This window comes from Myripristis murdjan, chromosome 13 (assembly GCF_902150065.1).
Source record: "Myripristis murdjan chromosome 13, fMyrMur1.1, whole genome shotgun sequence".
Taxonomy (NCBI): domain Eukaryota; kingdom Metazoa; phylum Chordata; class Actinopteri; order Holocentriformes; family Holocentridae; genus Myripristis; species Myripristis murdjan.
The window spans coordinates 26,943,100-26,970,405 of NC_043992.1; the positions used below are offsets into that span (position 1 = coordinate 26,943,100).

At 41.4% G+C, this 27,306-nt stretch overlaps 1 protein-coding gene across 1 annotated transcript in view; it reads right to left on the bottom strand.

Moving 5' to 3' along the window:
• elna (elastin a) overlaps window positions 1–10,186 on the bottom strand; it is a 55,346-nt gene extending 45,160 nt beyond the window's left edge. Inside the window, exon 1 of the mRNA XM_030066375.1 lies at window positions 9,970–10,186. Within this exon, the coding sequence (XP_029922235.1) occupies window positions 9,970–10,045 (76 nt within the window). The 5' untranslated portion in view covers window positions 10,046–10,186. The remainder of the gene's footprint in view (window positions 1–9,969) is intronic.
• Window positions 10,187–27,306: the final 17,120 nt, after the last annotated feature.

Here is a 27,306-nt window from a genome sequence, read left to right on the forward strand (position 1 = left end):
TTAATGACTCTTACATGTGTTGGGAGGCCAATTAATTTAAAACACATGTCATAGGCGTTCATGTGTTTATTAGCAAGTTGTGTGTGAACAGCGTGCTCTGGTGCTCTGTCCACTGAGTATGGCCATTAGGGAAGAACATTACAAGGTATTACTGTCTGCTGGAGTTTGCTTGTATGGATAGAGACACATGAAAAATGTCCTTTTCACTGATTTGACCTTGTGGAAAAAGCAAGAGGCGAAACCCCTATGCAGTGTATTAAGTATGTCTGCATATTGCTCCATTACGTTGGCAAAGGCATTGACCTTGCCACTAACAAGCTGTGACAAGCTAAATGGGTTTGTGCCACCACATTAACATGAATAATCTTACTATTACACTGCTGGAGTCTAGCATATGATTAGTCAGGGCCAATCGACGCAGGAGACCAGCACGGTGTGAAATTCAGAGACATACTGTAAGACTCAGTTGGTAATACTGTAGCGTACATAGAGAACCACAATGTTTGAGAACAAAAAAAAAAAAAAAAAATTAAGGCAGGGGAGGGGCTTAATGTTGAAGCCAAACTGGCCCCTGAAGAAATGGAACAAGAAACGCTAATAAGTTCACTGATGTCTTCATTTCGGCTGGAAAGTTAACATAAACCGTGAAAGTCTACACTGGAGAAACTAAAAGTGTTGATGTAACTCAGAGTTGCTTGTGTTGAGGTTAGTGAGAGCAGCGTCATCGTATTGACTTAGATCCACTGAAATTGCCCACCAAATCAGATTAAAACAAGACAAAAATATTTGGTCTACCCAGTGTGTTTTTGTTTGAGAGAAAGACTGTTTTTCCTCGACCAGTGAAGATGATGCCAATAAGGATTAATGGAGGATGATCATGAACTCAGGGACCGATGCAGCCTAACTGTGTTGATCAGGTAGTTGGAAAACCACAAGCTAAAGTTGTATAAAACTGTATAAACATCAGTGTAAAGCAGCACTCGGCACTGGGAGTTGAGGTTTGAGTGAGGAGAAGCTGTAATCGTGCAAGGCTCAAACAAAAATAACCAAACTTTGACCTGGTTCAGTGGTCAGAGCCTAACATCCAAAATGCTGTATTTCATTATCAGACACATAATTTAAAGCAAGTGCAACTGTGTGTATGTGTGTATGTGTGTGTGTGTGTGTGTGTGTGTGTGTGAGTGTGTGTGTGTGTATGCTCATGCCGCTGGCTCTACGGCCGAGCTCTCAGGTGCAGGCACCACACTATGAGGGTGGAGTAATTGTTCTCCACTCTGCTCCTTCATTTCACAATCAAACGGAGGATTTCCTGTCTCGGCGTTGCAAGCGAGGGAGAGGGGGAGTGTGTGTCTGCTCCAGCTTCCCTCTGGTCAGGATCCCATCACACTACTGTACCACATTTACAGGGCAATGCTGAGAGTGCACTGGGTTCACACAGCCCAGACAAATAAGGCCAGCACTGACCTCTAATAAAAGTGACCCGACCTGGCGTATAAATTTTAAGATTTCTTTTTGAGTTTCATAATTATCGTTGTCACCATCATCATCGCACACTCTCATTCTCCGTGAACTCTGTTAGGTCGTGGGAATGCGTTGGAATGTGTGTGAGGGGCGAGATTGGCTTGTAAGAGCACAAGTGATCAGCCGTCGTAGAATTTATTTTACAGTTGACTGCAGTCAAGAGTTCGCTTTCTGAGTGTTCATGATAAGATTAATGTTGGTGAACTTCAAGCCCTGGGAACGAACATTTGAACGTTTATTACTATGTAGTAACTCTTACTGGTGAACCGACGTCACTGAAACAATGGCTCACGGATGAGCGGGTAGAAAAGGTCAAATACAGCCTCACATGCACAAACCCATCAAACATGAGAATGCTGAGTTACAGGACATAAAGCTGCAGGATATAACCTTTCATGATAAAAAATAGCTTTAATTTCACTCTAAGTACAATTTTGCTATGTGGGTGGGATTTACAAACTGCTACGCTAGTCGATATGATGAGGGAATAAGGAGGAAGCGTTATGAATTATTGCCAGTTACACACAAAAGTAACAAGCCCTCTTGCCATCATGTAAATACAGTCACAGTGGGAGTTGTGCTCTGAGGAACATTTGCTTTTACTGGTGTGGAGCAGCGGCGTGCTCACCAGGAAGCGGAAGTTTAGCCAGTGTGCGTGACACCGTGGCGTGCGGTTATAAACTTTGCAACACTCGGGTCTGCTTGCTTCTTTGGCCACCAGACCTCAGACCAGCTACAAGCACATCGAGATGAGAAATACCAACAGGAATCCTGAGAGTAATTTGAATTGATCAGTTTGGTCTGTAATGGGGTCTGACCGCTGGACTTGGAGTCCATGGACGTGCATTGCATTATGGACCAGTGAGGGTAATGCTGGTGGATAAATGGGTGTCTACACTGTATTTCTCCCTGTGCGACTGTTGAGTGTGAGCGCAGAACGACCGCAAAAAAAACCCTTAACCCTTCCCCTGAACTAGATCATTTTTTTTACATAATGTTGGTCCATGTTTTGGTTTCTCCCATTCCATTGTTCAAAATTTTGATAAGATCACGTAGAGTACCAGACACTAACTAACAGGTGGAAAGGGCGTATCCAGCCTCCAGTATGTTTAGCTTTGTAATATGTCATGTTTTGAGTGCTAGCCTGGAAAATAGGTAGTCATGTCTATCAAATGCTTGGCGCGCAAGAGACATTTCATTTATTTTGTCTGAGCATCAGTACTGAAGATAGAGCCAACCCAAATAAACCTCCCCTAGATAAAAGAACATATGTACAAATAATTGCACTTATGGAAAATATATAAAGGCTTGGAAGGTGCATGCATTTTATATAGGATATGGGTTACTGAGCTCACAAATAAGGCTTTGTAACAGCTGAACAGCAGAAGCGTTAATGAATTTTAAGTCAGAACTTATTTTAGTAGTAAACCTAACCAAAGCCCATGACGGATTTTTCCCTAGCACCTCCCATGTTAATGACACCCTTTTTACAATTGCTGTTTGTGACATGAAAGAACGTAGTTTCACTTCACTTACAACAAGCTGGCAAATAATATGACATTTTCACGACCCTGCGCTGTGGGTGTTTAATAATTGGTCTGCTTTACTGAATATTTAAATGCCTGAGAGTTGATGGAACAATTTGCATGGTACTTAGGCGTGCAACACAAACTACATACACAACCACACAAAGTCATTACTGCATTCCCCACCCATTATTAAAGCTTGAGTGAGCCATTACCATTGACGATCACACAGCACTGTGCTCCTTTTGCTTTAAGTCCTGAGAAACTTTTAGTGTTTTTCACTGTTTCAACCACCTGATGTTTACAGAATTCAACACTGCCAATTCCATCACTGATGATGACATGAAAAATGTTTTGGCAAACTAGAAACTGTGTGCTGTGGTCGTGACCTATCCAAACCACCAGCTATTACTCCTTGGCGTCAGATCTCAGAGGTGGAGGTTGTGTTGTCTCTTAATGGAAAGCTCTCATGCTCCAGTCAGGACCGACACTGCAGTGGAGCAACCACTGCGGTTCTTGGCAAACTTGCATCGCCTGTTATCAGACACGTGACAGCCGGCCTACTAGTTGTCGGCCCTCTCACACTTTCCAGAGCACGATGGAGGGGAAGCAGGACAGCTCTATAAGCATCTAAGGAGGTAAAAAGTGAAATGGGTAAAAACATCTGAGGGGAAATTGCATTAACTCTTCTCTCTCTACCCAGTCCTTGCCTGGCCCTTCCTTCACCTCCACCGAGGTCTGAGGCCACCAGCCCAAGCCTCTGCCTCCACCTCACTGCCACATCTGTGTAGCAGAGCATCAATGAGAGGTTCAAACAAAGGCAAATAAACACAAAACACACTGATGACACTATTTTAAAGAAGGAATTTACAGGGAAAAGGCCTGATTCTAATCTAGTTGTCGCTCCGCTGCTCGCCCCTGAGTGTCTTTGGTGAGTCTTTTCCATTGGGAGCTGACAGTGGATCACCACAGGATTAGGAGAGACATGCCTTTGAAACTGAAAAAAATGATTTATAACAGCTGTGGATTCCTCCTTTATAAGTATTTCAGAGTTTGTATTGAGCGTGACGAAAACATAAGCTACGGTCTACGATAACCATCGACCATGTGAAATCATTACAAGCTAGTGGAATAAACACTGCATATTTTGATTTGTTTCCAGAAATTGGCTTTATTTGATCACACAATACAGGAGGGGACTCCTAAAGAATCTCTAAAGGAAACTCTAGCACTTGCAAACTGAAAAACATGAGCCAGTTTATATACTGTCTCACTGTCTTGGTGCCTTTCTATACGGTAATCCATCAAACATGAAATTCAAGGCCAAATACAAATTATCGGCTGTAACTGGACAGAATGAGCTGTTTCAGTGACATGGCCCAAGAGTAATTCATATACTCTGCAGCAGTTATGGTGCTAAATATAAATAAAAATCAAATCAAATCAAATATTTATAGAAAATGTAGTTTTTCTTTCACTGGCTCAGGCCTAAACTGACTGATGCCAAAGGCTTAATAGTCTATATTTACCAAAGGAACATTTCTTTTGAGGGTATTGAAACTAATACAACACACTGTATAATGTTTTCATGCCAGAGGGCTGTCATTAAATTGATATAATGTGTTTAATAAGAATTTCCATTTTATCACCAGCTTTTCTACAGTTCTCAAGTTATGACTTAGCTGTGCTTTCGCAGTGCTAAAAAATACACAGCATTGTTTTGGTGCTGTTTCACAGTCCTCCTGCCATGAATGAGTAACGACATGAATACTTTTCATATGTTTTCGTTGATCATTCCATATAAAGCAGACCACCTGAAACACAGGGAAAATTAAAAAGCTATTAGCCTGTCCTGAATAACAGGATGCAGGTCTTTTACAATCCTTCATGACTGTCATAAAATTAAACCTGACAAGTCTCCTCAAAGATCTCACAGATAGAGCATTTTCATAAAAATCTCAGCATGAAATCTCTTTCTTTTTCTAATCAAACACATTTCCTAAGGAAATGCACATATTTATTCAAAGTAAACCAGAGAGAGTGTTTGGATAGTACGCAGCGGTGGTTCAAGAAATGCAACAAGCTGAGCACATTCCTGACAGGAGCCAGTTCAGATTGTTGGCCCGATGAGGCTGCTCCTAACAGCTCACAGCCTGGTGAGGGCTGCTCGCAGAGTGGCTGGAATGAATCATCTGAGTTAATGTGCTTCTTTGTTGAACACTTGGCACTGGTTGATCACAGACCAAACATCTGACCGGGAGATGCTAGGACTGGCATTTACCTACAATCGAAAACTAAGGGCAAACCAAACCATGAGCCGATTTCTGTTCAAAGCCACGGCGAGGACTCGGCGCGTGCGAAACCTGTGACATTTCATATCCAAGCACAAAGCATGTCAGCCATTTATTTATGAAGGCAACGGGTTGCACTACACAGACCATCTGTGTTACAGTACACATAGTAAAACGTGATGTGTGTATGCCGCCATGGAGTTACACCCTAGACATTTCCAATACACTCCTTTTGAATTATGTGTCTATTAAAGCAACTCACCCATCCCAAAAAGCTGGTCTGATTTCTACAACCCTCTCAACAATAACTAGAGTGAAACTGCAAAACTGCAAAGCCAAAATGTTAGTAATCATTCCTGACTTCGAGTTTTGATACAGTAGGTGATTTCCCGGCCAGGCAACATGTTTTGGTGTAAAACTGCACAACATGGATACTTTGTCCAGCCTGTTAACACTTTCCCAGCACAAATGCCAAAATCAGACATAAATATGGTGGAATAAAAGCTCTTTCACAATAGCAATCCTTTGTCGCTCACTGCTGGTAACCCAGGGGCTCCTACCCAAGTCAGCATCGAATGAGGTCACCGTGAAGCAAACTACACCAAACCATTCAACATCAACAAATTAAAATGTCTCTGTGGGTCCAGCATTGAAGACGTGCTGAGCCCAATTACAGAACCTCTGTGTCTTCCTCAGGCGCTGCTCTAAAGGCCCTACTCCTTTAATTCCATTGAGTCATGAGACACCAGGGTGTCACATTATTCCACTTTGCTGTGGCTGGCACCTCACTCTGCCAGAGGAAGGATTAGGGCCAGAAAGGTGATCACAACACACGCCACCAATAAAGCCTGCAGCGACACTCACTTCACTTGCAGAAGACAATCAAATTGGGTATCTACCAGCAATTGTGGCCATTTTGCAATCCATCGCTACTCTTGTCCGACAGCCAAGGCATGCCATCCAGTCCACAATGATTTCATTTACCTTCAACTGCAGCCAGGGGAGTGTCACTGATGGGAGAATTAATGTATTAAATTCCTCTGAAGTCTTGAGGCTAAACTTGGCCAGTGCCAAATGAGGCAAACTGGCTTCCAGCAGTAAAAAAAAATTAAAAAAAACACAACTTCTTTAATTCTTATGAGACTGAAGAAACAGAGCAGCTATTTTTCCTTTTTCATCTTACACCGGCCTCTGTTCGTCAGAATTGTTCCGTTAACTGTGTCCATCATAAAAACCAAACTAATGACTCTGGTGCACGTCTGCCAGTTAGTTGTTGAGTTTGAATACGACATACTGTACATGGAGGTGTGAGCTAGAGAGGCGAAACACTTGATACAGCCTTTGCATTTAAACTGTAAACTTTACAGTTTAAATGCAAAGGCTAAGTTGCTGTAATTACATTACATATTGCAGCTGTCCAACCAAAAAGTTGTACCTCCAAAACTTTTTAGAAACTAAGGAAAACAGTCTTTCCTCTACGCTGACGAATGTACATTTTTCAGTTTTTATAATTAATTTTGAAAATGTTTAATGGCTCCAAGGTTGTAGATCTTTGTGAACCCATAGAAAAGTGTACAAATACTCAAATGAAGTTAAAACATGAAAATCACCAAAACTGGAGATGCAAAGTTTTCATTGGACAGTGATGATATTTAATAGAGTCCGCAGAGAGAGGCTGCAAAGGGACACATGTGAGGACAGCGCAGGTAGCCTGATTTAATTCTCAGTTCCAGCAAGAATTTTATCCACAGTTTGAAGAGCTTGTTAAGTTCTAGGCCTGGATTTGATTCAGCTACCTAGAGTAGCTCTCAAAAAAGAGGCAACCGAGCACGAGCTGTCTCAACACAGATTTATTTTGATCAGAATAACATCCAACTCACTGTATCCGTCCGACAGATGTTGTTTGTTTGTAGAATGTAAGGAAAATCTGACTCCTTCATCACATGACAGGAGACCGATGAACACACTACCTTACACATGGTTATAGGGTAACATGACAAGGGGCATATTTATTAACAAACTCCTTCCCAGATGTTCCCACAAGGACTATAAGTCATTTACACTTGTCGATGGAAAACATTCAGAAAAGGCTTGCATTCCAACTGATCCCACGTTTTTGCAAGCGAAGGGGGCATTTTCTGCACCAAAACACTAAAAGACCGGATTGGGTGTTAATGAGGCTCATGTTACTCACAGATAATTGACCCCTGGACCAAACTGCGAGTAAGTTTTTCAATGTAGAGTGCACAGACACAGATGGAGCTGGTTTGAGCACCTCTGAAATGTTTGATATGGATGGCTTCAGCATTCACTGGAGATCAAAGTTTTGCTCCTATGCCAATATTGATATTATTTGGCTCAGTTCGCGTGCTGTAAATTCTGTCGAGAATGCCTCAAAAAGTTCAGCTGAACTTTGTTTCGGTCAGTGCAATGGGCTGACCGTTTAGGCTGGCACGGAGAAGAAGGGATAAATGTGCTGTGATAGTGAAAAGGGCAAAATCGAGTTTTAGATCAGCAAATCCATGACCTGACGGAGCCAAAATTTTGGAAAATTTTAGTTTAGATCTCAGGGGCTCAGGACAGATTTAATGCACATTCAAAACGTGCAGGTGCCGAACAAGCCTATAAATCAAACACATAAGTCAACAAGGCATCTTATTGAAAATTTTAGTATCACTGTAGTTCATTTAAAAGCACAATATTGCACGTTTCATGAAGACGGTGTGGCTGGTGTCTGTGGTGTCCAGTGGATCAAGTTTTCCCATTACTCTTAAAACTCTGCATAGATGTTGTCAACATCATCAAATTAGAGGAAACCAAACAAGATAGCAAAAGTAAGACTATATATGGGCAAAGTATTCTTGTCAGGAATCTAGCAAGCACCAGGGGTCTAACCATAACTCAGTCAGATTCTTTTGCAAAGATGCTTGGATGGAAGCCGATGAACTAAATACATCAGTGATCCAAAGAGATAATACTTTTGAGGAAATAAATACAACTAAAAGACTTCATTTGACTCGAGCAAATTCAGTTCCAGGGCATGCTTTCCAGCCAGGGGCTGAGTAGCAACTCAGACACGCTCTGCAATAAAACAAACTGAGAACGAAATCAAAGCAACACAGAAAGGAGATGAGAGGAGAGGAGAGAGAGAGAGAGAGAGAGAGAGAGAGAGAGAGAGAGAGAGAGAGAGAGAGAGAGAGAGAGAGAGAGAGAGAGAGAGAGAGAGAGAGAGAGCAAACTCCCTGGCTGAGTAAGAGTGGGAGGAAAGGCATGCTCACTCTCTCTGAAATAGATAACCGAAACTACAAACTGAGCTGAAATGATCCCCTCAAATCTGCGTGCTGCTGCTCTCAGAAGTGCAGAACGATGCTGTAACCTCGAGGGAAGCCCCGGTCAGAGCTGTCATGAAGACACTCACACACACTCAGATCTATGTGGCTGTCTACCTGGGAGTTTATCAAGGGTAAATGTAAAGTATGTGGGAGGAAAGAGGGAGCAGCTGGAGTCTCCTCTGCCTGACGTGCCGTAGGACAGAGCCTGAGCTTCTCTACGAGCCTTGTCACACACAGTGCTCTATACTGACTACAGCCACATGAACACACACTGTTTTGCTGGTGTGTGCATGATGACTAAATGGTCAGTCTAGTGAAAGCTTTCCATTCTGATCAATACATGCTCTATCTAAAAATGCATTTAAAAAATATATACACTTGGAAAACAATTAAATATTAGTACCATATTATAATCAATGGCTGTATATCTCACAATTGACAATATGTTGCATTTTAAAGCAAAATTAATGTATAGTGTTGTGTTTTTCAAATTGCTATACTGTAAGTGAAACTTCAAAATATAATATCAACATACAGATATTTTTTCCATATAAATCATCTGAAAATTTTAAAGGAGACTTAAATTATGTACACATTAAAGACTTAAGTGAGGATGTCAGAGTTAATATGAAGTCATGACATTATAGGTTAGATAATGAAGCTGCTCTTGTATGACCCAGCTACAATTCAAATCTCTGCTAAAACTCTTAACAGGTCTGAATCTGAAGTCCAGGACAGTAGCAATGGGCATGTCCATACTGAGCAATACAACTGTGTTTCTTATTATATATCAAGGGATAGTGCGTTGTTCATCTGTAATGTGATGCAACAGACTGTTGTCTCTTGGCCTTCGAGTGAAATGGAAAGTCTGACTATCTAAATTACAACACCACTTGCAGATACTTGTACAGAGGGTCAGATAGACTAAACATTCTTTAATTACTGTAAGTGCTGCAGGAGATTTGCATTAATGCACTAATACATTAAAATCACAAGACCAGAAATAAACTTGAATGTGTTTTATGCAAATTCACAGTGGTTTACACCTGCAATTCTAGTGGGTTTTATATATTATCTGTAGGGTTTTACTTAACAAGGGAACATAAGTAACAATGCACACCAGACACTTTTCTTAAAACTGATAAGACTGGTAAAATAAAACTGCTTTAATGGCTATAAATTTTCAGCTTATATCACAGAGGGATGAAGGCAGGCACAGACAATAAACTGCACCTGTTCTACGCCTGTGATTGATACAGCAGAGAGCGTCGGCTCGGTTCACCTGAGAAACACACTTACCTCCTTGAAGTGAGGGCTGAATCAGAGCTACGAGGAAGAGTCCGCAGAAGAGCAACAGAACGTTTCTGTTAGCCATCTCGCTCCAAAATGCACCACCCCTCTCCCGATCAGCTGGTTTTATTCTCCTCAAGGTAATTACCACTAGCCCAAAGCCTTAAAGAGTGGAAAAAAAGTGAAAAAAGGGAAAAGATATGGGACACGACGTAATTAAGAGAGGGCAAAGACTCTGGTTCAATGGATCACTTTGCTTTTTTTCCTCCCCTATGTCTGGTGTTGCTGTTTTTATTCTGGTCACTCCTGCCAACAGTGCAGACTCTGTTGCCAGCAAGGAAAGAGAGAGAGAGAGAGAGAGAGAGAGAAAGACAGAGAGAGACACAGAGAGAGAGAGAGAGAGAGAGAGAGAGAGAGAGAGAGAGAGAGAGAGAGACACGGAGAGAGAGAGAGACCCCCCCCCCCCTCCCTTCTCATCCAGAAGGAATTGAACTGTCTGCCAAGCATTTGCATGGACATGGAGAGTACTTATCTTTCGGAGTCAAGACAGAAACTGAGGAAGAGCAAACCACATACCCAGATAATTACCTGTTTTCCATGGCTCTCCTCTTCAGCTGGTCGGTTTTCAGCCCATGCAGTAACATTATTTCTTGATGTTTTTTCTTCAGCAAGTGGTCCAGAAAACTTTGAAAGTAGAAGGAGAAAAAAAAACACAGCAACTATCAGCATGTGTCCACAAAATATCAGCACAACACATTACACAGTCTCCGGCTGCCTGAGTTGGGCTGGAAACAGCAGTTGCCGTCTGCCTGTGTGTGAAAGTCAGGCAGAGCGGTTCTGGTTAGGCAATGAGAAAACTATCGGCATCGCAGGGAGATGACAGAGTGTGGAGAGCTCGGGAAACATCAGCCTGCTGGTCTGTGCAGTCTCTAAGCCAATTCATCAAGAAACTTATTCAAAAAGACAGGCATGGCAATCTCCACCTATTGCAACAAGGAGCAGTGATGGAGTAAGAACTAAGATCAGTGCATTTTCAGCTTTGGAAAAGCTTGGATGCTTGACTTCACTGTCTCATGATCAGCAGGGACAGATAGGACTGACCCCTGGGCCATTTATCGTCCTAGAAAGCAATATAGCAATGATTTCACCACCAGCCTTACGTATGAGCTCGACACAGGAGATCTGTGCATTCTGCTTATGGCCAGAATTCCTCTTTTATGAGTTTCCAAAGTCAGAGCCCAGCATATTGTACAGATATTAACAGAAAAATACAGTGTGTCGCTCTTCTTTTCTGAGAATACCTGTGTATAAGAGGCCACGTTTCCCACCTGAGCCCTGTCAGCTGCGTTTAAATTTATCAAAGTTCAAAAAAGGTCAAACTCACTGAGTAATAAAAAAAGCAAAGATACAAAATACTACACCGTATCTTCCAAAGCTGTAAACACAAAATCAATAAATCTTCTGATTGATGAACCACTTCACAGCTATTGTGTCAGTAGGAGGCTCGCATACGAGGTCTATCACTAACAGGACGCATCCTGTCCAAACACCTGTGAGGAGCAGCTTCGACTTGGCCAGACGCCTCCAGCCATTACTTAAAAAACACCTCGGTGCTGACAAGGCCGTCATTGTCCATCTTTCTCTTTCTCTGTCCCTGGCCACATTTTTGGGATTTCAAACAGAAGGGACTAAGCAGAGGTACTTTTCCCAAGCAGAAGCGGCAGCCAAAGTCATTACTCTCTCAGACACAAAATTGATAGACAGAGTTGTTGTATGCATGCAAATGGGTCCTGCTTTCCAACACACACTATCCCTCATTGTAGTGCTGTCTACCATAAACATCTATATTCCCTCATGTTGATTTTCTTTAACTTAGGCCCAGACTGTGACCGGTACAAGTTGTTTGAGACCTTTACATGCAACTAACAGAGGACTCCTTCATTTCATTTTCTCCTTTATCCCAGTCAGTTTGAAGTCAAAGTGATTTCTTCACATTGGTGGGAAATCAGTTTGTTGCCATTACTGAGGGAAACAGAGGGAAGTCAAATTATGTATGCACTCATCCTTAACCTAAAAGGAGGAAATCCAGGGGTCATCTTGACAAGCCTATGTCACCTAAATGTTGCAGAAATGACCTTGTTCACTCATTTTCTAATTCATACTGTAGTTCTCATAAAGTTTGTGGTGCTGACATGCACATACTGAAGGTTAAGGAGCATTATTCTAAGGTGCAACAAGTAACTGGCTGCCTGAAATGCACACAAGCTGCATGCACAGTGCGCCAGCAAGCAAATACCATGAGCTGCTAGACTTGGCCCACACTGAGTGAACTTTGTGGAACAGAATTGTTTATAAGCTCAATGAATTGTTTAAATTTGATTTAGCAATTTTATTTAGCACTCCTTTTCTCAGGGCACACCTGAGATCCCTCGAGTGCACCTCCCCACACCAGTAAATGGCCAACTCAAACCTAAAACTGCCTACAAAATATTCCTATATCATACATGTTGGAATGATAATTTCTACAACGATGAGCAAAACATCTGTTTCCCCAGTGAACTCATCGCACACATTAAAGTCCAAAACATCTATTACAGTCAATAACAAGGAAACATTTGAACTCCTCTCATCTCTTTTGATTACAGTATCATTAGTTACCATCCAAACATGAGGAGGACACTGACCTAATGCTTCATTCTGCATGGCTCTATTCTTTCCATGTTTGATTTAAGACCGATGGCTCCAGCTGATGAGCCTGTTTGGGAAGCAGGAGTGTATTCTGGACAAAATGAGTGTTTTCCTCCATTTATTTGTGAGTCCAAATGTCTATTTTAGCTCATGTCTGGTGCTCCTCCTTTGGGCTAAGCTGAACGGTGTTTTTGCCAAAAAACGTTGAGATTGTACATACACCCTGGGGGAGGACAGAGAGCGGTTACACAGAACTAACGGTTATAAATTAAATCTTCAATTGAGGGCTCTTCATACTTTATCTGTGTGGAGAGAAAAGGTGAGACAATACAATGGTGCATCACAACCCATATTGTTTTTCAAGCAGGCAAATTTATTACAGGGGGTGTTTCAAGGTAATTAATCTCACTCTAGGCACAAATGAAAACTGATAACCACTATGATGAAGTGTTTTAAATACACAAAACTGTAATCTAATGGCCAAAACAATGTGATTTGTTTGTCTGTCCAAGGTCATTATGATCATGCATCTATTCATTCAGAATAATTTGGCTAAAATACTATAAAAGTCGCTGAAAAATCCTGTGCTTTCCTGAGCTCTACAGTACCGTAGCTAACGCCATGCATGTCATTCATTTTCTCCACAATCTGCAAACCTAGAAATAGCTTTTCTGTTTACCCTGCTAAGATGACACATACGATTTGGTTTGGTTGTTAATTTTCTGAGACACATTTGGCACATTTGGTAATAAATCAAAACATTTAATTGAGTCACATCTTTACGCTGTGCACATGATAGTCACAAGGGCTCCTTAAATTTAAGTCATATGAAAACTGTAAAGAATGTCCAAAAGGCTTTGCTCTTAAAGTGTGGATGAAGGACTTTGGACCTAGGATTTGATGAGGTGCCCAGCATACCTCTGTTCAGAGTGATGCACTGGTTGAGATTAAAGAGATTAAATATGCAGTTAAAAAATGCAAGAATACAAGATAAAATTCTAACAAAATCATGCAACAAGTTCTCAACTTTCAAGAAATTTGAAAGTTTCAAGAAATCCAAATCTAAAGTGGGACTGTACAAGTGTGTTCCAGCCCTCCAGTATAATTAGACTGGGTGACTGAATGTGTGTTGCTTTGGCTGCAGCAAAGGTTCTCCTATTTCTTCATTGACTTAGAAAAGTTGTTATATATGGAGATTCCTGAGTATGAGTATATTTTATGCAAAGGTTTGTCCTTTTAATGTTTATGTCCAGTTTATGTCCTTAATCCTTCATTTCGATCCAGTTTATTACAAGTCTTACACAATGCCACCACGGTCCCAGAAATAACTTCTGTCCAACATTAAGTATGCCACGCTGCCCGAATGCACATAGGGACTAAATATATTTTGTCATCCAGAACTTATATTTATTTATAAAGCGAGGTCCCTCTGTCTCAATACCACGTGTCATGTACTGTACTGTGTGCTGTGCAAGGTGCCAGTACAAATTTGCAGCAATGCCAACAAGACAAATTCCTGCACTTTAATTGCATTTGACAAAGTTTCTGATTCAAAGTTTATATAATTTATATAGAATTTTTTATAATCTTCATGACGATTAATACAATTTGACTAGTGTAGACAAAACTGCATGCTGACTGTTGTACATTACAGTGCACTTTATGAGAAATACTGGTAACGGTATGTGTAACTTGTCTAGTATTTTGCAGTCTTTTTATATAATTGTTATAGTTATGTTATGTGTGTAGTTATGTTTGAACAACTTTTAGGGAGCACTAATTTCTAGACTGAACCCTTTGTATCCTGAAATATTCAGTATATTCAGTAAGCATACAGCATAGTGGGGAAACTTAATAAATGTGCTGATGCACCCTGAACAACCTTGAATTGAAAAAAATGTAAACTCTGCTCCTCCAGGAGTCTGTTCACAGTTCCTTTGCCTCAGCTGCCTCAGTTGAGTCTCCTGTGTGCGCCAGATCACAGATGGCATCCAAAACATTCATGACTGTTGAACTCACTGTCCATCAGTCATCCTCTGGTCAGATTCAACCACCATCCTGAGCTGCATCCAAACAGAATCTCATCAGCACAAGGTCTTCGTAGGAACCGACTTCGAGCAGGTTGAGTCACTATTTTATGCTGCCATTTATTCACATGACAAAAGTTGCAGATTATTAAGTTGTTGGCACTCATGAACACAGAATGTGGCTTCAATTTTAAATATGCATAAATCATGTCTCCTCACTCATTTGCATGTATAAAACAATACCCGCCCCGCCCCTTCTAACCCACTCACATGGACATGATGTAACGTGATAAATCCAACATCTGTTCCCTTTCCAGAAACATATTGTTTTTATTGATGGCATCGCCAGTGAGATGAGTTGGCTGCTTGGACCGATCTCAGGTTCAAAAGATAAAGATGCTGATGCAGATGGTGTTATTTTCCTGTGTGTTTCTTGGAGCATAAGGGGAAATTACTGCTGAACACTCTGGCCATAGTGTGGTACAATGATCCTTTGTTCACTGGATAAGTGTTTACATCTTGCTGTGGGGTGCTGCACTGGCTCAGATCTGAGATAGTTATCATCCAATAATCACAGACTGAAGCTGGCCGGCCCTTTAGGGTGGTCCTGGCATGGGGCTACAGCCACTACATGCCACATTTCTATGGACTTTGTCTTCATTTAACGTGCAGGTGACAATGTCCAGCTCAGTTGAAGGCCCGTCTTCATTGCATTGGTTAAAACTCACCAAACAAAACTGGCAAGCCAGCCACTATGGTCAGACCGCAGAGGAAGACATTCTCTTAGCTTATGTCCGCCCTCCCCGGCTTGCCCACTGGGAGACCGCAGAGTGGAAAACTGTCACATGACGACAGACGACAAGTGCCAACAGTACAGTGCAGACAGTGTTCTCTGTGACATTTAATGAATTGTAGTGTCACCAACAAACACAGACGCGCAGACTGGCCTGCCTCCAAAGTGCATTACAGACATCCAGACCGCACTCCAGATGTGGGCTCTCTGTGGTGACATTACTCTGTGTGCGAAGCAGCTTCCAGCGTACATCGCATCCAAGCCCAGGCACCCGGGGAAAACTGATGAGTTCTGGTAAGACCCAGACCAGGCAGCGGGGTGAGTCATGTTTGGCATAAAAGTTTTCAAGACTACACTTTTGAAAGAGTTTTGCATGAACTCCAGTTCAATATCCCAGTCTTTATGTATTTACTCTACTACAGCCCCTAAATACCGCTGTTTACATGGCTTTCAATCACATACAGTAAGCAGTGGAGACCAGGCTCCTTACATATACTGTGAAATAAAATACAGATGTATTTATGTGTTTGTTTGTTTATTTAACAGGGGCAATGTAACTTGACATCGGTTACACACTGACATGTGAAACATATGCAATACATGAAGGTTTTTTAGCGCCAGCTAAATTACGACCCCTGTCTCTGGTTAGGCTTTTGACAATTAAAAACATCCAACATTACCAAATATAAAGGTACAGTCATAAAAATTGAAAACATACACCTCTTAAACTGTTGCAGCTCAAGTTCGACACAGTCACAGCTATGTGGCCTCTGTCAAGCGTCAGTCTGACCTAAAGAGGTTTTGAGGAGGGGAACTTTGTAGTTCTCCATTTAGAGAGTTTGCTCTGTTAGAATGACAATGATTACTCAGTTTATCAGTTTATCTTACACCTGCTTCATTGAGCAATACATAAAAACTAAATATTATGGTGGAAAATAAACGATTGTCACTGTCTTTAAATCATGGTTATGGTATTTCGACATGCATTTCCACTCCATCAGTCACTCGGGAGGAGCGCTTCTATAAGAGCCAGGCTCTGTGTGTGTGTGTGTGTGTGTGTGTGTGTTTGTTCATTCCTGTATAATGTTGTTTATAATGTTCATTGCTTAGACAAATTTTGGTCTGTAGTGCTTAGGCTGCAGCAGGCAGTACTGTGGAAGTCAAATAACTGTCAGCTGAGTTGTGCAGCCACATAGCAGGAAGTAGCTTAGTGGTTTTCAAACTGTGGTAGCAAAGTCATAGAGTAAATACAACATTTTGTTTGATGATTCTCTTGGTTACACCAACACTGCCATAGTAGTTTGGTGTTAACAGGTGGAGCTTGAATAGTCAACACAGTCTCACTTACCCCTTTCATGCAAATCCCTCAAGCACCAAAAAAAGGGCTTTTTGCTTCAGCTTATAAAATGATATGTTCCCTTACATTGTCTGAGCTCCCAGTCATAAAAAGCGGTCACCACTGAGATCATGGGATGCACCATATTTTCAGGTCTGCCTACTTTACCACTATCTAGCACTACTAACTATAATTCTAAACAAAGAAAAATAAGCACGAAACATAAGTGTAACAGATGTAAAAGACTGGTGATTGTGGCTTCAGAGTCTGCGCCTAGAGTAGGGTGACATTTAAGTGACATAATTTTTAAGAAGGCAATAAGGTCATAAACATAAAATGATCTCAGATGATGTTTTCTTTGTCCATTGTGAACGAATAATTACAAAATTGATTTGGAAAAATTTGTAAACTGTCGTCATTATTACACATACGGTTTCTCAGTCTGTATAATGGTTTCCACTGCGTATGAATTAAAAGTTTGGTGTGTGTGTGGTATGACTATGAAATCCCTGTGAAATCTTCCCATGCCATAGTGTGCCCACACTGACACATGCACCACCCAAAGTTCTCACTTATCCCTCTATTCACATCGAAACAAAAAAAGCAGTGTTGGCTGAGGCAATGGCATAATTCATAGTGAAATTTATGCTTGATTGTTTACAGAATGTTTGATGGTGTGCTTATCAGTATGTTTCTCAGGCCTTTTTTAAGACTTAGGGCCATGCTGGGCCGGCATTGTGCCACCAAAAAGCAAGGGAGAGAGTGCAGGCCCTCGGCAGAACTCAAGGGCAATACAAGATGCTGATGAAACGTCCTTTCAACGTCTGAGAGGGTGCACAACAGCAGACATGCTTAGGATACCACAACCATTAAGTGAGATGTTAACATGCTGATGTGGCTCAACCACGACATGAACAAAACCGAATAAGCAAACCTCAAGCCAGTCAGTGTTCCCATGCATTCCTCAAAGCTTTCACAGCTTAAAAAGCAGGCAATGAAACTATCAAGGAAAAAATATATTGAAAATTCTTGTTGCTTAAGATCAAATTTATAACATCATATATCGCTTAGGCTTAGATTTGACCCATTTCTCAAAGCTCCATTAAGTGCACTGACACTCAACCTTTCATTTCTGATAGGCGCACTAACACACTTCCTGGACATTGTTATAACTTCCTTATGTCCGCCTTAACAGATCCTTTGGTGCCAGTTCTGTGGCCAACAGGGGGAAGTGTGCCGCATGTAGTGTGAGTACATTAGTTTACTTAGTGTGTGATCTTAGTGTGTGAACATGAATCAGTGGTCTTTTTTCACAAATACCCAAGGAGGAAAGAATTTGACAAACTGACCCAAACCATAGATAAGCTGGCAAGTTCTCAGACCAAGTCAAAGCGGGTCACACCCACAAAAGAGACACTTGCCAAAAATCTGCCTTTTAAAAACAATTGAGAGGAACTGCCGTATCCACCTTGGGAACCGACTGAGGCCCTAATCAATCAAGAAGCGAGGCCCTGTAATCACATGCAGCTTTCTCTCTCTCTCCTTCTCTGTCTTTACCTTTGTCTCTCAGGGTTCAGTCCTGGAGCACAATAGTCCTTCAAGTTTTACAGAATCATAAAATGCAGGGGGAGGCTTGGGCAAGAATGACAACAGTAGTGAAGTGAGCGACTTGTGGTATTGAGATCCGCATGCCAAGCAGTATCGGTTATAGCGATGATAAAAGCAGTAAAATGGTTTCCATTTGAAACCCCAGTAAAATAAATATTATTGCAACCTATCATCTTATAATGGGGAACATTCATCTTTGATGTCAGTTGCTTCAAAAATCACTGCAGTCTGTCAATTTCCCAATTCACTGTACACTTTAGATAGGGTAATGCTCCATTTGTGTGTGTGTGTGTGTGTGTGTGTGTGTGTGTGTGTGTGTGTGTGTGTGTGTGCATTTTTTTTTTTTTTTAATATGTCTTGGGGAATTGTTTAACCAAGGGGTATGAGCATTAGGTAGAGCCTCAAGACTGAAAAGCCATACATTACAATGGGCCAAATGACTTTCCAACTGGCACTGACATCATGTTTATCCACCGGAGGGAAGATGTCAAGGCACTGACAACATAGTCTCTGAGTGCAGTATGCCAATGTTGAGTCATGGAGCGAACACTGGGTTAAAAGTCCTGAATTACAATGTTTTTATCTTCCTTGACTGGCATGACAATAATATTAAATAATGAGACAACCTAATCAAGCCATTGTTATAGTTGGCAAACCAGCAGAACAACATGTTGTAATTCAAACTATGGGAATGGTGTATCATTCACCATCTGAGGTAAAAGCGCGCTGGACAAAAAATTCCCAGGTGCAACTCATTGATCACACCAGGGACTACCATTAAACCCAAGCCAAGTTAAGTACTGTAAAGTGGACAATTTCATGGCATTTTAAACTATATAAATATACCTGTGGGACGCTGAACTGAACTCAAAGTGCAGAATCGGTTAATGTACAGTACAGATATTGTTCTGTACCATACTGTCTGATCACGACTCATTATCACAGTAAAAGCACATTTTGATCCAGGCAACACAAACTCAAACATAATTGCACCTAATTAGAGATAACAGTAGTGAATTAGGCAGCCAGAATCCAGTATCAACCAAGTAAATGATGGCCATCAAACTTGTGTAAGCATCACGGACAGGGAGGGAAGATATATAATGCCCTAGAGAAAAAATGGTGCATCTTTCTGTGGCTGATATTAAGACCTGTCATCAGTATCAAACAAATAACAAACAAGTGATTTCTGCAGAGGTGACTGGTTTCAGCACAGCACCAGTGAGCCGTGTCATTCTTTTGAAGAGGGCCGGCAACTTTCAGCGAACCTTTGCCAGGTCTCTCAGCTCCTCTGTTCCTCGGTGTGATCCAGTTCAGATGTAAACTACGCTGAATTCAACAGTGTTGGAGGTCTTGATCGCTGTGATGAAATGCCAATCAAACCTTGACTAATTAGATCTATGCCTAACGGATGGATTTTGCTGCGGCTGTATTCTCATCTGGTTGTGCTTAACAGCTGTTAAATCTCGTGATTTGAGCACTGGAATAAGTAAGGGAATTGTGAACTCTATTTGAAACACTTGCACATGCATGATTAGCAAAATGATCAGACATTTCCCATTGATAAAAGTACAGACCAGCCTTCACTGCAGGATCAATACATCCCTGTTGTGCAGACACCCCCCAAAATGTTGTCCTCTTGATCCTTAGATTGCAGAGGCTGACAAAACCGATATACAATAAAAAATATTTTAAATTACATAGACACAACATTCATGCCCACCTCAGTGAAAATGACCATTTAAGTTTCTTCACATAATGACTGCGCATTAAATCAATCCCAACAAGGGAATACTAGAATTTCACAATGCAAGGAGTAATCTACGTGTGTGTGTTTAGGTGATGCTTTGTAAACAATGACAGCAGAGACATAGATAATTATGTGATTACATTATAATGGACATTTAAGACAGTCATCTGTCTCTGACGTCTGAAACAAGACAAGTTGCGGGGAGGGAGGTATGTTTCTGGACTTTGTCTTGGCTCGAAACTTCGATCCCACAAAACAACATAAATACTAGCTGTGCTTGAGGAGGGCCCATTTAAGCTGTCAGGAAGCCCCAGGGGGACTGAAATAACTGCTGCAACAACTACTCTTTTTCAATGATAATAATGCAATAAAAGCTTCTCTTTTACATGTTTTGTGCCAGCATCACTTATATTATGAGGAGCGAAGTGATGTACGAGTATAGTCCATAAACACAGAGCTTGAGTGACAGAACTGTTCTGTTACTGCTGACTACATTTACGTGCAATAGTCCATTCTTAATAACACCGAAAATATATTTCATATGATGATTTGTTCAAATGCAGACATCTTAATTTACCCTAAGTACCTCACTTCAACGAAAAGCACCTGATTCAACTGTTATCACAGCAGTGAATAGACGTCATCAGTCGTACTCCCCCCACAGGTTTGGGTTAGTGGGTCCTTACTGCACCTTCTAGTGGGTCAAAATTAGTGGAAGGAATAAAACTTTTTGTGTGTCTGCTGGATGAGAGAAAATTACCAGACACCTGATTTTTTTTTTTATTTCCAAACAAAATATGAAAAATACCGAACCCACACTGTGCTTACGACCTTGTGACACTTTGTAGTTTCTGACTGCATACTGTTTAAGATTTTTTGTGTCATCTACAAAATAATTTATACATTACTTTATGGAGGAATACAGACAGCAATCAGCACAGAACATGATTTTGGTCTTCAGGCTTCACGCCAGCTAGATGCTACACTGGCTGTTATTATCAAATTTTCACTTCGCATTGTGTGTGTGTGTGTGTGTGTGTGTGTGTGTGTGTGTGTGTGTGTGTGTTTCTTTTGACAGATGTTTTTAGCCTGGTGATGTGTCATCACGTTGTTTTGGACAGCTGACTATTGTTAGATCATTTTAATCTCCACAGAAACATAGGAGGTTTCTGCTCAATCGTTGTGTCGCTGCGGAGACACATGTTTCGGCTGACGATGAAAGCTGCCCAGTCAGGCCGGCCTAACCAAACCCCAGGAATTGTGGGAGCTGTTCTGTGATTGCTGTAAACATGTGAACTTAACATGTACATTTGGGGGGATTTTTCAGGTGCTTGATTGTTACAGGACAATGTGTTTGGTGAGGTTGGTCTGTTTACATGGCACTGGCATGATCTTCTTGCATTTGGCAGGTGGTTAGGTGTTAGTTTCCCTCCCGGGTGTTTATGGCCTATATGAGGTACATGCAGTAGAACAATTCAAGGAAGGTTGTAAAGCAGTCATTTCACAATGTGTGACCACAAATTAATAATTATTACATGTAATAAACACAAAACTAGCTAAATTGTTAAAGCTTTCATCTACTGTTTGAATATATTCAGTCATTATGTCTGTGATGTGTGAGAGCATGAATAACTTACAGTGAATTTATCCTAAAATGGAGCAGCATAAAATATTATGGGTGCACACAAGCGCAGTTTATGATAGAGAACTTCAATGATTCCATACAGCCCCTGGGAACTTTTTAATTTGTGACTGCAGCAAAGGAAGGTGTATCAATAGGTGTATTGTGAGGCAGATTATCAGGACCAAAAGATGTCATTACTGAGTGCAGCCATATTTATACAGTCTCCCACCAGTTTGCTGAGTTTTTCAACCAGATTACAGCCACAGGTACAAGGTGTCATTGAGGATTCAAGCTTTTTCAGAAATTTACCCTGCTGTAGCTCATGTTAAGTATCTATCACATTATGTACTACTTTGCTGGACAGAAAGTGATCCATTATCTGTTGTCATGTGATGATATTATGTGACATGGATATTTTGTATAGTCATTTGTCATGATTTACAAACCTTGTTCTCTGACTGACTGCAAGTACGCCCTCCCTGAGTGTCTTTGGTTTGATCACTTTGTATATTACAAGTGTGCATTTTCTTTTGTTTGAGAACTGATGATTATTTATTTATTTATTTATTTATTTTTGAGCTTGACCACATCTTTTCAAATTGTGCCTCATGTTGGATGCACATGTTGGATCTTCTTCCTTTTGTGTCCTGTGAGCAGGATCCTTTCATCAATCTCCAGCACCATGTAAACCACCCAATACATAATAGGCCAGAATCCTCTTTGATGGTATATTTACCAGAAAATGTAGTGATCTCTCCAGCCAACCTAACTTAACAGAACAGGACAAAACTGCCAGCTGATACTGCCTCAGTGCATGACCCCTTATTTGCTTTCCTTTGAACAAAGAGCCATTGTCTTTTTGTGCCACAGAGGAGGCATGTTGATGTGCACTTATTGGTTGAAAAACCAGAAGAAAGAAAAAAGAAAAGCATTTCTCAGGAAGATGAAAGTCACATGAAAGAACACTCAAGAGGTTTGGAGCAAAGTGCTCCAAATATGCAATGCTAAATGAATAGCAGGAGCAGCTGTTGTGCTTAACATCTCCTGACCACACAGGTGGACACACTCTGCTGTACTGGACTAGATGCTACAGCTTTAACTCGTTTTTCTCATTTTTTCATCACTTTACGTCCTGTATATGTGGCTATGTCATCCCAAAGTAATCTGGTAATGACATTTTGACAGATTCATTGGTAATATACAGTACAGTGGCTGCAGTACAGAGCTGATGTTAACAGCCCAGAAAAAACCACAGGCCATGAAAGGAGTGAGATGAAAGGTGGTGTGATGAGGAAGTGCCAGTGTTGAGCCAGTTGCCAGAGACGTATTAGATGCAGGAAATACCTCAGAGTTCCTTACCTCTGTTTATGGTGGGTGGCTGATTTATTTAGATTTTGCTTGATTTTAGTTGTTGCGTCACCCTGATTTCTGGTATTTTGCCACTATAAAACTGCCAATCTGACACTGGTTATTAACGTGAATCTGCTTGTCCTGCATGTGCCCATTGTCTGTTCTCTCCATAAGGCAGAACATTCCCTGGGCAGCTGCTAAAAATCGCACGCCAGGTCGGATGTTTACCTAGACTGAGATCACATCAGATAAAAGTCCTCCCTGTGCCACAGTTTGAAGTATCACTAACAGAGCAAGGCCATGCTCTCTTTGAGAAAGTGCAGCAAGAGCCTTTTAAATGCAGATTAAATCAAGCTTCAATAAAAATTCCTCAAGTCCCAAATCGATGACCCCCCTTGTTCTCTGCAGTCCTGTCTTCCTTTGTGTCAGTTCCAAATTTACACAACTTTCCCGCACAAGCAGGCCACCTCAAAGCAAAATGTATTTTGTTGCACAAAGGGCTATCCATTACTTCCTTAATCTACGTTCATTTTCACGACATCAAAATAGGTTCTTTCCAGTGCTTATTGTACTCAAATCTGCCCAGCCTCTTCAGCTGTGGTGCAGCTTGAAATATGCAGCATGCAGAGACATCCTAAACATTTCAAGCAGAAATGTGTCTCAGGGCATTCTGAGATTAAAATATCTCTTCATTCAAGCGTGTTAAGGAATCTGTCAGCGACTGTCTGTTCTGTGCTACATGCACGTTGATCAAGCTTATCTGATTAACAATAATACTAAAAAGCATGCTTCTCCAGTATTAGTGACAGAAAAGAAACTATACACTGCATAAAAATTGGCTAAAAAAAAACTGTTTCACAGAAAAGTACCACTTCTGGGGAAAAAAGAGAAGGTGAAGCTCAGAGTTGAGGCATTTCATTCAAAATTAAGATGTGACTCATTCCAAACATGTTAACACAGTGTGAGAATATAACATAGAGTTGACATGTAGGTGAGGTTTCCTTTTCTTCTGAAGATATTATCACACCATATTGGTAGCTGCTTCACATCCACACATGCAGCAGTGCACATTGTAATACAATTTCTCCTACGATTTTGAACTTTCCTGAAATCTCAGGAACATCTGCTTAGGCAGTGCTGTCACCGGAAACACATTATAGAAATCTGAGCCCATGGTTGTTTGAGATACATTTCTAGACATCAAAATATATTTACCTGTGTAGGTGAATATGGTTTGGATATTATTGTGTTGGCAGCTGCTCTCTTTGCTATGAAATTATAACTGCCTGCTGTAATATATCCATGCTCATATCCATGCTTGCTTGGGGAAGCTCTGTGAATGTTTATTTTTAAAGCTCATCTATAAAGACCAAGGCTTCAAACTGGTTTAAGGAAGGAAACAAAAACCAGGAACAAAGATCAAAAAAGTTACTGGAAACAAAATCATATTTCTTTTCTCCAGAGCAGAAACCTTGCTTTGAATTCTGAATAACTGGTTGACGGGCTGTTATTTCCTTCGGTCCATGTTTGATAGGTCGAAGTTGTTTTCTAGGCTACTATTCTCAAACTCCCCAATGTCAGATCCATGTCATATGTCATCCACGAGTAATGCTACACCTCGTTACCATGATAATATGTTTTTCAGTTCTCGACACTTATAAATGTTTCATTAGATGGTTGAACTTGAGGTCGAATAAGGTGAAGTTTCTGTGGATCCTGTGTGAGAGTTTTTCATGGTCGATACAGTCTGACCTGTTCAGTAATATTAGGCTGGGGGAGGAACACCAGAACAGACATGATAAAATGCTGGTTCTGCTCAGGACAAAGTGTTTGGGGGAAAAAAAGTCTGTCATCTGTAACCAGTGGCGTCGCCTGGCCTGGGCATCCGGGGCTCTAGCCCCGAATGTTTTTTCTTTAGCCCCGGATAATTTTTCCTCCTCTCTGCGGTTTACTACGGAGTAGGAATATAATATCACCGTGCGCTATTCAAGCGGCATTCGCGGCAGGTGCGTTTTTGCGCGGACGTATGCCTAATGTCGGATGTAACAATAACAACATTAATAAAGTTATACTGTTAATTTACCATACATCGGCGCTGTCACACTGTGTCCGCTTTGGGTGGAGATAAAAGGCAGGTGGATCAGGAGGCAGCAGGGAGAGGTAGGCTATTTCTCCAGGGAGGCCACCGGACACAGTGGGTTACCCGGCTGCTCATATATGAATCCCCTCAGGCTGTCTATGTTTTTTTTCGGCAGCATCTTTGTGATTTTTTGTGCATTCGTTGAAAGACACGGTGACATATTTTAGGTAATTTCGTCGTGTCGAATGCTGAAGGAGTCGGCCTTTAATTTGCGGTTGCCCTCATTCGCCCTGCGTCCCATATGAAGCTGCACGTCAAACCAGACTTTACAGACAAGCCCCCAAGGTGTGTCTGAACTTGGTGCCTGAAAGTGCTTCATCTTCTGGCAGTCTGCCTCGGTTATGGCTTGGTGGTGGGAAGATTTGTCACGTCCTTCTCGGCGGAGTTTCTTTACCACACCGGCGAAAACATTGATGCTGGTGGTGAATTCAGCGTCTTTTAACAGACACCAAGCAGCTCCTCCAACCACTCATCCAGGCTCAGGCCACCCAGCAAATCAAAATTCACCACAAAGTCTGACATTTTGTTCACAAAAGTCTTGGAACAAATGTGACCTAACGAGGAAGTTGAGCGCAGAGCAGTTGGTTGCTAGGCAACGCCGTGTCCGTTTACACTGGCGCAGGGATATTTTGTGCTGCGGTCTGCCAGCAGGTTACACTGATTTTACAACGGCATGGACCGCGGCTCAGCCAATCACATTTAAGGATGGGAAGCACCCATTTTATAATGCTTAATTATTGCATTTAAGCAGATCATTACAGCTAGCGCGTAAGATTGAGAGAGAGCAGAAGGTGGAGAGAGAGAGAGAGAGAGAGAGAGAGAGCACAGAAGATGGAGAGGAGGAGATGGAGAGTGAGATTGAGAGAGAGCAGAAGTTTGGAGAGACATTTGTATATTGTTCATTGTTAATTCTGAAAATAAATGGGTGTTTTTAAAGTAAATGTTGCAGTTTTTTTTGCAAGTAAAAAAAGGTGCCAAAATGCATGAGAAAGCATAAAAATAGAGCTTGTTTATCAATTTTTTTCCGGGGGAGAATACAAGGCAGTGGGCTCAGCCCCCAATGTCCTGAGGTCCAAGAAACGCCCATGTCTGTAACGCTGATGACCCACTGTGCACTAGAGGGAAGGTCATGGAGTCACCCAAATTGCAAGTTTCATCCTTTAGCCAAATCAATGTTATCACAAAATTCAACTCTTACAACCACCACTGCCAGTTTTACAACATTTTGGCCTGCTGGTGGCGCAAGAGGAAACAGTTGTCATCATCTAGCCAACACAACCTTAGTGTGCTAGATTTAAAAAAAAAAAAAAAAAAAACATGACTGCTGGAGGCATTAGAAGGAAGGTCATGGGGTCACCAAAATTGTCAGGTTTCATCCTCTGGGCAACTTGAATGCTGTCATACTTTTCATGGCAATGCAAAAGCTTTGTGATACTAGTATGCTGTATTAACAATTTTACCAGTTGGTGGCACTAGAGGTAAGGTCCAAGGGTCATCAAAATGGACAGATGTCATCCTTTGGGCAACATGGATGTTGTCATGAAAAGTCATAGTGATGTACCAAATAGATGAGGTGATGTGGCCCTGGACCGCTGACCGACCGACACGGTGGTGTATGGGCTCCTGCCTCCCAGCAGGACAAAAAGAGAAAAACTGCACTGTTCAGCCTCAGTAAAGACCCTTTCAAAGTCTGCCATTTTGCGCCGTTTGTAGATTTAGGCTTAGCAAGTCTTTCTGAGCCAGTTAGATTTTAGATTAAAGTGAAAATTAAAGTCACATGGTGCTGGAAAGCAGGCACAATCCACATCAGCGGCAAGAAGAGATTCGACAAGGCGATTTGTATTGCCGATTCACAGGTTGAGTCTGCAGTATAAAATCTATACAAATTAATCTTGTGAGCCATATGGATCCGATCTGTCCTTAGTGATGAAGGGTTTGTGCTGCATGGTATACTTTATATTGTAGTTGGATTTGGAACAGAAATCTGAAAATGCTGGAAAAGTCAGAACTTTATAGGAACCTGGTCCTTT